This window comes from Seriola dumerili, unplaced genomic scaffold (assembly GCF_002260705.1).
Source record: "Seriola dumerili isolate Sdu_G_001 unplaced genomic scaffold, Sdu_1.0 BDQW01000073.1, whole genome shotgun sequence".
Classification (NCBI taxonomy): Eukaryota; Metazoa; Chordata; class Actinopteri; order Carangiformes; family Carangidae; genus Seriola; species Seriola dumerili.
In genome coordinates, this window is record NW_019174328.1 from 7,515,078 (window position 1) to 7,525,984 (window position 10,907).

Genomic DNA, 10,907 nt, shown 5'->3' on the forward strand with positions numbered 1-10,907 from the left:
GAGGGAAAATCAACCAAACATGAAAATAAACATTAATTTTGTTGTTGTTAGAGTTATAAAACATATAGGTCATGAAGGTAATTTATAGAAACATTACATTACAAAGTAAAATTTAAAGGTTGAGTTCAAAAACTCAAAGTCTCTGTTGAATTCTATTTGTACCAAATGAAAAGTGAAAAATTCTTGGATTAATTCAAACTCCTGAGAGCAGCCAGTCTGTGAATTTTAAGATTTGCAAACAAATAAAACCTATTTAATTTGGGGTTGATTTTTCCTTTAAGTCACATCAGATCAAACATCCCGCAGACAACACTTCATGGCCGTCTCTTTCTCAGCTTGCAGAGACCCTTCCATCAGAGGGATGGAGGTGTAATAGGGGTCCAGGCTGAGGGTAGTCTCCCCTGTGGGGAGGTGTCGTACTGAGCTGTGTCATGCACCTCTGTGGCTGTGCCGCTGTCGTACATGGGAGAGCCAGAGGAGGGCGCTGTGACTGAGTGAGACAGGCCTTGGTAGTGGCTGCTGGACCCTCGAAGGAATTGGGAGCTCAGGCTGTTGTTTATCCCTCCATTCTGGGACACAGGAGTCAGGGGCGAGTTACTCACAGACCACAGGCTGGTGTACTGACTGTACAGAGAGATGGAAAGAAAACTTCTTACTCACCTCCTCTTAGGTTGTTTTAGACGTTATTTTTTGCACTGTGTTAAATCTTTAAGATATATTTATACAATACACATTACAATACTTGTATGTGAGATTAAGTACATTTTTTCTAATTTAGTACTTTTCTCTGTCTCCATCATCTTCTTCATGTTTCTGAGCAGATGTAATAAAAATAAACGAAAGGAAACAACACAAACCTAGAGTTGGTACCAGAGTTGGAATTGTGGGCCATGGGCATCATGCTGGAGTGTGTTGGCATCTGCAGACTGGACCAGTTATCGTGGTTTGATAGCATCGACAGACAGGCTGAGGAGTTATCGGAGTAACCAGCTACAAACAGAAGCACAGGGGTTGATGAGGTACACAGGTCACATGGTTTCAAATATAGTTTGTAAGAAATCAAATCCTTTATCACTTAACCTGTTGTTTTCTCACTAAACCTGTTGTTTTCTCAGTATTATTCAGGACTTGTCCCTCTGATATCAGTATGACACTTAAAGGTGTGAATCTTCTGCCCATACATTCCCCGTCTGAAACACGGCCATTTACAGCTCTGTGGCTCCACTCACACAAAAGCCAGAGGAATGCAAAACATTCCTCGCTGAACAACATTTGTTTGAGTTTCTTGTTAATAGCCGGAAAGGAAGTGGTGTAATTCCTGGATGTATGAAGGTAAAAGGTGGAGGAGGGCACTCACTGGGTGAGTTGGTCCGATGGGCGTACGGGCTGGTGTAGGGGGCAGAGCGGTGGTTCCTCAGGGTGGAGTAGCGCTCGCAGCCGTGGGAAGAAGAGAGGGTGATGGGGCTCCCAAACTGACTGTGAGGACTGGCAGGAGGGCAGAGGGAGCTTGTGCCAGGAATAAACCAGCCACCTACTGGCTCCACAGAAGAGAATAGACATGATGGGACCATTTGGGCACCATACACAGTAAATTACCAGTCTGACATGAAACTGGATAAATTAGAAATAAATACTGGCATATACTCACATTGAGAGTAAGTTGACTGTTGGTTTTCATTGGCATCTTCTCTGATGTCTTTGTTATCACTTCTGCAAGATTAAAAATTCATTACTTTCTACCAGACATACTGTTGGACTGAACTTTTTCCCATCTTGAAGACACTTTACAAGTTTTCTTACCTCTCCTTTGCATCCAGGAAGGCCTTGGCAAAGGGATTGTACTTTATTTTAAGAGAAGTTATCTAAAACCCAAAAATAAACAACAAAAAATAATTAGGATTGAGTTTTGGTAACAGTAAAATCACAGAAGATAAACCTAAGCGTGCGTAAATACCATGCGTAAATTACGCATACATTTTACGCGCATACAAGAAACATTATTAACATATAAACATTGTTAATTTTTTTATATTATTCATTTTTATTCACTTGTGTTATTTTGAAATATTTTATTTCCAACCTCTTCGTTTTGGTATGCAGTCACTGCAATGAACTGTGTCTCTGGGAAAGAGTGGCTGGTGATCATCCTCCTTGGGCCTCCCACGCGCACTATATGGATGCGTGGCTCGTATTTGTGTAAGGAATTTAACATTATCTGAAAAAAAAACACATAGTAAAGATGGTAATTTTATGTGACCAAGTTTTGATTTTATTTCAAAATTAAAGCATGAATTTGTAAGAGGAAAAAACATGAAAAATACGTTGAAAGACAAAGAAAAATACAATATCGAACATGTCTCCTTACCTGACCTCCTCCGTTGAGTTTATTGGTGAGTTTGACTTTACTAAAGGAGACTGGCGCTTTCATCCAGTGCGCTCCGAAGTTTGGAGAGTCCGGGTGGATGTACACACAGCTGGGAGTTTGAGGCTCGGGTTTTCCTCCGGGGACCCACTCCCCGTTCACATATTTCCACCTGTGGTTGTCCGCAGATACAAAGTCCAGCAAAAACGAATACATGGCGTTCGGGTCCAATCCAGACACATTCACTTTCAGCACGGGAAACATACGCCTTGATGAAAAGAATAATAAAAGAAGTACATTTATTAGCTTTAAAAGTGCGGTGTTTAATATTTCTGGCTAGTTATTAAATACTCTGTGCACAGTTAAGCTCACCTGCCATTCTTTGTCACTATCATTTCATTTGTAAGGTCCTTAAATTTTTGCCAAAGCTCGCTCTCATCCAGGGAGACTTTCAGCTCCCTCTCCGTGGGGTCGCCCTTCTCGCTGCCGGCCTGCAGCTCGCTCTCCACCGCACTGAGGAGGTGATCCACCCGGTACTGACCGGCCTTTCCGGGGCACTCGCCAGCGCCTGCGGCCATTCTGTCCAACAGCTCCAGGGCTAAATAGTTGTAATCTCAGTGCTTACTGAAAATATTAAATCTTCTCCGGAATATCTTTCTTCTTCTTGTGTCTCCACAAAGACAACGTTTATGTCAGGACGCTGAACGTCACGAACAGCTCCCGAATATATAGGCTGAAGAGACGCTCCATCTCAGGACGGGTGTTTGGAGCAGAGGTGGTTGGTTCATCTCCTCTTTGATCTTTGCGGGCTTGTCACTGATTGGCTGGGAGCGGCCATATCATTGAGGTCCACAGGATGACAGCGTTTTGAATAAAGAAGTTTAGCCTACTTTATTACATCAACCTGTAAATGTTGACACTTCAAGATCAAAGCCACACCTACAGAAATTAAACCACTGGCCGGCGGGCCGTGGCTGGTCCTCAGTCCCACAAGGCTTAGATTTGAGTCCAGATGTGTTTCTAATTTAGCTTTAACCAGCTCGTTTCTTTTTGTCCGAGCAGCTCCATTGTTTTCCAAAAATGATTAAAAACACATCTGTTAGTACAAGGTGACATGTGCCTGTTGATCAACAGCTAAAAATAGTCACCAACTAATAAACAATTTACTCCTGTTTGTGTAAGGTTTGGTAAAAACTACAGTGCCCAGCTGTTTAAAGAAATCACTGAGATTTTTTAACACAAACACATTCTTGGGTTTGGTCTCTTCATGGGATTTTTTTTTTGATAACAATAAAAAATGAAACATAAGTGTGGGGAGTCAGCCTTATGATTAAATAATTTTATTTCAAACAAACAGTTATTTAAGTGTCACTAAATAAAACAAGCTGCTGCTATAAATCATCATCACTGATTCTTATTACATCACTTTTATTTCAGAAAATCTACACATTTAATAGGTCTTTATTTCATATATGACTAAAATAAATGAAATAACTAACACATGAAAATCATTGAAAATGATTATTTAACTATAATACATTATTGTATTGTTGTTATGTAATGCTGGTGTATGACAGTATAAAAGTAAGTTAACCAATGTGACATGGACAAAACACTACACATATGCCCTGTAAAGAGTTGGTGATATCCTCAGTGATCTGTGTTTTCTGTATAATTTCTCCACAATTTAAACCCTCGGTCAATTATCTAGAGTGAGAACAGAAAATAATCTTTTAAAAGACAACACAGTCTTTAAAATAAAATGACTTCAGTCTGAGAAATAATTTTACCTGTATGTGATTTTGTTGACACACATCTTCGATGGATAAGGGCTCAGGTGTTTTACGGCAGCGCACTGCTGTGTCCAAAACCTCAGTGGTCTCAAAACACCGGTGGCTGCCAAGAAAACACCCAGTCATGAAGCATGTCAAGTGACAATCAGTCTTTTGTCTCAAACAAACAAATGAAAAAAAAAAGAAAAGAAAAAAAAGATTTTGCTTATTTGTGTTCATGCACCTGGCTGAGGTCGTTCTGCTCAGCTGTTGGGGACATGAAGGTCGGTCATTGTGGACACTTGCTGATTGGTTCAGAGAGCGGAGAGGTGGCTGGTTGGTTTGTCTTGTCTTCCCTTGTTTGGAGTTAAGGCCTGGAAGCATCTATGGAAGAACAAGAATGGAATAACATATAAACTTGATTTATATGTGCAGCAGTGTCATGTTCACAAATAACCACTGTATGCCTGTAATTCTATTCAGTGTGACCTGGTGCCATGAAGGATTCTTTATTAAAAAAAAAAAAAATAGGGAAAAAAAACCTAACAAACGTTAAAGGCAGATAGTGTGTGACAGCTACGTGTTAGCTTCCATAGAGCTCTGTGGTGTTGTGCTGTGTTGTGTTGTGGCTGGTTTGTGTTACTAACCAAATCTTGGACGCCTCGTTCCTCCTGCCAGCACAGCAAGTCTGACTCTCTATCCAACAGTCTGGACCAGAGTTCACAGCAAGCAGAGAAAAACAAACCCCTTTCAGTTTAAAGAGCAGTTAAAAGACTTCTTGAATACGCTTCTGATCTCCTGTCTCCTTACCGGGCCTGAACGTTACTTCAAAACCAAATTTGAACTCATAGAAAAAGGTCAAATTCTCAATGTCTGTGCATCATTTTCTTTGTGTTTCTGTCTGTTTACTTCATTACCAACCTTTTGGAGAACGCCACGTTGCTTAAGCAAAGATCATGCATTTGTCTCAGCCGTCTCAAGTAAATCTCTGTTTTCTTGCTCTTCTCAGGAATCTCAGGAATAATCTGGTTTGAGAAAGTAGTAAATATGAGCGTATTCTCCCGCTGTCCTGTGCTGAGGTACCACACAGTGTAACTAAAAGAGGCAACATTAATGGCTGACCTACCAAATCAGGCATCTTGCTTTGGAAGTTCCTCATAATGTTCGGCTGTAGTGTTGCAAATGCGGGGACTTTCATCTATGGGTGGCACATATTACATTCATTCATCATTTCCTTGTCCATTAATCATTTAGTAATTTAAAAAGAGACATCCCCGGCCTTGTGTATCAGCTGAGATAACCATGGTGTAAAAGTCAGAGGTGTCATAGCCAGTGTTATTTCCCACAGTCCTAGTGTCCCATTTGGCACCTTTTCTCCTCCTCCAACACCCCACCCAGCGCTAACTGTCACACTTGGCCACTTCCTGATGTGAGACTGCAGCACTGTGACTTCATGTTACTGCTCTATATGGTAGTATAGATCTCTGAGCCCATTCCTCCAACCCCCAACAATAAAATGCAGGTGCAAGTCAAATAAACACATTCAAGTATGTATTCACTTTGCTTCTTTTTAAAAGTTAAAAGGACCATAAAAGTGTTTTTGCACATTTTGACCCATTTATTACAAATCATTTGACTTTCCTGCAAACCATTTTCACAACTGGATGTTTGAAAATCAACTTTATGAGACACAAATTTGCTAAAGTTATGATGTTACTGTCAACTTGTCCTTCACTTGTATGTGTAGTTTGACACTGTTGCATGATAACGTAGTTTATTAGTGTAGATTGCTTTGAAAACTTTTTCTAGTTAACAACAAAGTACCTTTGGCTGTACCAGGGACATTTATGCTTTGTATTTATTAGGATTTATTACCTATGTATTACCTAAGAAAAACATGTTTCAAGTCCCTACTGATTTTCATAATGACCTAAAGGGAAAGCATGTGGCAACCTTCAAATTGTGAAAAAATTAAATATCTAAAGCACTTTGGGAAACAGTCGGCATAAATTGTAATAAATGGGCTCAAAGATGTGGAAACACTCATCACATAAGCATTAAATACATGAAAAACATGAATGTAATAAAACGTGACCTAAAAAAATTACCATATAAATGACCATAGCGTAGAACTAACACCTGCCTGGTGCTGTTTTGTAAGGATCAATAGGACGTTGCAGAGTTACTGAATTGTTTCCCTCCATGTAAACATTAGGGAAACAAAGGCAGACTGGTGGCCTAACACAGACAAGAACTGATAGTCTTGATCTTTGCAACACTTTCTACTTTAAATGTATTCATTCAGTGATTAAGTGAAGAGGCGACCCTGCTTCAGGACAATTAAACTATCAGTCACATAATTGAAAAATAGCCAAATTATAACACATGAAAAACAAAAATACCTTACTTATCAGATATAACCAGCTCAATACATTACGAAAGGATGGTGGTTGTGGTCTCCTAACATCAGTTCCCACGCATATATATGTCCGCACTATAGGTGCCTCACAAACACTCACAGCCTGAAGCTTGGATTGACACCCCGAGGATGTCAATATGGGGTGACAGGCCTCTCCAGCAGCGGTGCATCTGAGATGTCAACACAAAGCTGCGGTGAGTAATGCTTTGACCGGTCTTGTCTGACCACTGTTTACCTTCCCCGGCTCTCCCTCCATCCAGGCTCGTCCTCTGTTTGCTCGGGCCCAGTTCGACACAGAGGTGAGAGAAAAATGAGTCCTGCGTGCTCGTCCGTGTATGCTCATCTCAGCACCTGAGCATAACCTCATCTCCAATGTTCTTGCTTTTCTCTTTTTCTCTTCACCAGCCTCTCCCCTGATCTCTGCTATCACTGTAAAGATTTGCAGTTGTGCTCTGTATGCCTCTATCACCTCTTATTATTCTTTATTAGTCTTTATGCTAAGCTAAGATAAGCTAATTCGTATTTTCCTTGTTGAGGAAATTATGAATTATGGGAGAAAACTGAAGAACTGAAAGGAGGGCTAAAATTGACACAAAGAAAATATATTATTAATCCCACAGTCTCACTGCTGAGTGTATTCTATGGGGGTGAGTTTATGCGTGTTGGGTGATCACTGCTCCAGGTGCGTTTGCCTCTCACTGCCCTTGTTAAGTTGGATTACTGCTCCTGTGGTTTTGACACTAACCTTGGGAAACATTTCCTCTATTGCATCCTTCTCCCGGCTGCCCCTGAAGATCAGCTCTGCCGAACTCTCCCCTGAACCAGACCCTCGCTCTAATAATCTACACACACACACACACGCACACACGCACACACGCACACACGCACACACACACACACACACACACACACACACACACACACACATACACATACACATACACATACACACACACACACACATTTGAAATGAGTCAGTGTTAAAGCTGGAAGAACAAAAGGCCAACTGCAGGAAATCATACCCTAACCCAATAGATAATGATTGAAAACAAAACAAAAAACTGTCACCCCTTTACAAATGTGTAAAAACATCTTTATCAGCCTGCTTGCTGCTGTGATGTGTGACCTGAACACAAAATGTCGAGTTGTTAATATATTCCTAATGGTGTGCTACTTCTCAAGAGTAGCCATAGTGCGGTGCTGCTCACACCCGATAACACTGCGCACTCGGGTGACAACACACTTTGTCTGCTGGGTGCAAACTGGCTCCAGGGAGGACTCCTGAGCAAGGCAGCGTTTACTCACAGGACAGTGCAGCAGGTAACAGATCTATACAAACCCCACGAGCTGCACAGGACGCAGGCGGAGGAAGGAGGATGTGGACCTGTGCACTCATATATGTACAACATTAGTGATGAGGTGTTGACAGGTGACGCAGTGGAAACTTGAAAATGAAAAATTCCAATAACGCATTAAAAACTGTTGCCTAGTATGGATGCTAGAAAAATAAGAGGCAGCGGGACCGGCCCTGTCTTATGTACGTTTTCCACTCATCGAGGTCAATTTATAGCAATAGACACGGTATGTTCTGGTCAATCTAATTTTGCAGATCTGTACTGCACACTTGTGAAATTCAACATGTTGAAGAGACCATGACCAGATGGCCACAAAGATAGCAAATTACTGCCTCAACTGTCCAATAAATCAGAGCAGCTAATAACAAACATATAAATAGCCACAAAGCAGGACAGATTGGATAAATTGGCTCATTACTTAAAAAAAAAAAAAAAAACCAAGGACTTTGCCGAGTCCATATTTTGGATTCAGTTCTAATTGCTTTTATTTTGGGTATTTCTCATGGATGCGGGGAATGTGCTTATGGCACAAGGCAGGCCTGGTTTGCGGGGTGGGGGGTGGGCGCTGCTGTCTCGCCATGTTTGTCTGTGGAGCGGTGAGATTTCACACTGATGGAAGACTTGTCAGCGCAGGCCTTCACCCGCCTTCTTACCAAGCTCCTAATGTCCCCAAGCCAACGTGCTGCTTCACGGTGGCAGCTTCGTACTAACAACATACATGCTCCTACTAAACAGAGTTCAGCCCTAATTAACAACAGTATAACACTGTTCTGTTACACATTCACAACATGTAAACACAAAGGACAGTGAGGGTGATATGGACAGATGCAGTGGATCTGAGAAACAGTCCTAGGAGATTAATGTTTTTAAAAGCAAAAACAGTGGTATAGAATAAAGGAGTTTTCTAATGTAAAATATACTTAAATCAATGTTCTATGTGCTTTCAAGGTATCTAGCTTCAACTAGAAGAAGTTAAATTTGGAAAAGGTTTGTGTGCACTCACTGCTGAAATTTAGCAATTTAGCATTTGAGACATTAAAAATAGTTGAAATAGTGGAACAGTTGGAGTGGTAGTTGAAGTGGTAGCTGAAATGAAATTGTTGGAAGTTGAAATGGCAGTTTAGGCGTAAACCACTGAGTGAAGCTGAAATGTCAGACGAACTGAAAGTGCTGCGAGTTCAAGCACCGTGAGAAGTTGAAATGTTGGTGAAAAATTGAGCTAGTAGGGTCAGTTGAAGTAAGAAATTAGCGGTGGTTCAACTGTGTAAAAACTAAAAGACAAAGTTAGTTGAAGTGTCTGAAGCGAAAGTTCCCCAAAACTTACATAACTAATGATGAGCGGAACCACAATACAACTGAAAGTCTAACAGGCTCTCAGATTATCTCTGTCACTTCTGGTAAATGGAGCACTGTTTGCCTGGAAGCCCATAAAGCTTTAAAAGAGAAGAAACTCTCCAAACATTTCAACATCTGCTCGCAGCGCTGGCATGAAGTGACACCACCGGCCCAATTGCTATATCTCTTTTGTAGTGGACATAATTACGACATTTTCCCCCAGGATGATGTTTGCAGGAGTCGGAGCGGCCGTCCGAGGTGGTGAGTCTCCACAACAGAGGGGTCGGATTGTGTTTGGTCATCTCACTTCTACGTGAGTAATCAGCTCTCTCCTGCAGGAGGGTCCGCACTAAACAAGCCTGCAGTGGAGTCTGTGTTTGTTCTTGAAGGCAGTGCAAACAAAGATCCAGAGGACTCACAGCTTTAGACCAAGGGCCTCTGCCAGCTGACCACCAATACCGACTCTACCTTTTGAAACATTAAACCATAAACCTACTGTAGGTTCTCAGATATAAGCTTTTCACTCTATCTAAAAAAAAAAACATGTTGGTGGCAGGAGAACATCTAAACTGTGAACTTATAGGTTTTTATATGATGAAAGAAGCAGTGGTGGTGATTATTTCAAATATGTTTATGTTTGTTTTGGCTAAAATTATTCCGTAGAACCTACTTAGTAAAAGTTTCCACTGGAATATGTTTAACAGAAGGTAAAATTAAAGCATGTTGACGGTGGTCAATACTTAATCTGGTAAACAAATGACACATTACTTATTGGAACTTAGGTCGTCACAACCTGGAGTGGCAAACGTCATCCTCGTGTCCTCTATCTTCAGCAGTGCAGGGGTGTTTTTCTGAAGTCTTGTCCTGAAAGTCAGCTGCGGACCTGCTTTCCAGCACTGTTAACATCACATCAACATATGTACGTAGTCACATACAGTGTTTTTCCACATACTGTTGAGCAAGGACAAAGAAAACCAACAGTATAGTTTATGGATCTGAGACTTAACTCTTTCTCCTGATGTCCTGCAGACTTCTCTGTAGCTGTGATGGATGACCGTCATACTTGATGCACCTATAAAAGTCCTCCAAGTCGTGGTGGGTTTTCATATGTCCACGCTCAGCTAACTGCCTCTGGAGGTCAAAGATCTCAGAAAAGAGATGCAGTGACAGAAGATGAAACATAACAGAAGAGGGATTGAGCGTGAATCAAAAGTCAGGTGTTTTTTTTTGCTATCAGTGTTGCAACCTACCAGGTGATAACTGGTTTTGGGGAGGGACTTCAGGTATGAGTCATTGTGCTGCAGCTTGGAGAAAGCCAACTTCTTTTGTTTCTGAGTACAGAGGAAAAGAGAAAGAGGCAGACAGACAGTCAGAGACGGGAAATGTGGGAATAGAGATTTAAAGTGAGCCCTCCTTGTTTCAGGGGCTGGGAAACAGAGCACACACAACAAATGAGAAGTAAACACACAGCCACAGGAAGCCATTCAACTGCAGCAAGGACCAATTAGGCCCCAGCAGGTGTTCATGCCTTTGCCTGCTTTGGTCCTGCCTCACCTCTGTGACAGAGCCTCTCGATCTGAGCTGAGGAAACAACGGGTAGTTTCATTTGCTAAGCAATTTGAAGCAAAGGATTCCTACTAGAGGGCCTCTAAAGTCCTTTATTG

The 10,907-nt window shown here is 41.5% G+C and overlaps 1 protein-coding gene and 1 long non-coding RNA gene across 2 annotated transcripts; both read right to left on the bottom strand.

Moving 5' to 3' along the window:
• Positions 1-353: 353 nt before the first annotated feature.
• t (T brachyury transcription factor) lies at positions 354-2,940 on the bottom strand. The gene is made up of 8 exons (XM_022743906.1): positions 2,735-2,940; positions 2,366-2,630; positions 2,081-2,215; positions 1,801-1,862; positions 1,649-1,710; positions 1,358-1,534; positions 858-990; positions 354-624 (listed from the first exon to the last, which is right to left on the bottom strand). Exons 1-8 carry the CDS (start codon positions 2,938-2,940, stop codon positions 354-356), a joined length of 1,311 nt encoding a protein of 436 aa, XP_022599627.1.
• Positions 2,941-5,299: 2,359 nt separating this feature from the next.
• Positions 5,300-10,342, bottom strand: LOC111220742. The gene is made up of 4 exons (XR_002665064.1): positions 10,251-10,342; positions 10,037-10,139; positions 7,299-7,395; positions 5,300-5,332 (listed from the first exon to the last, which is right to left on the bottom strand). It is a non-coding gene; the product is annotated as an uncharacterized LOC111220742 (long non-coding RNA).
• Between the last annotated feature and the right edge of the window lie 565 nt (positions 10,343-10,907).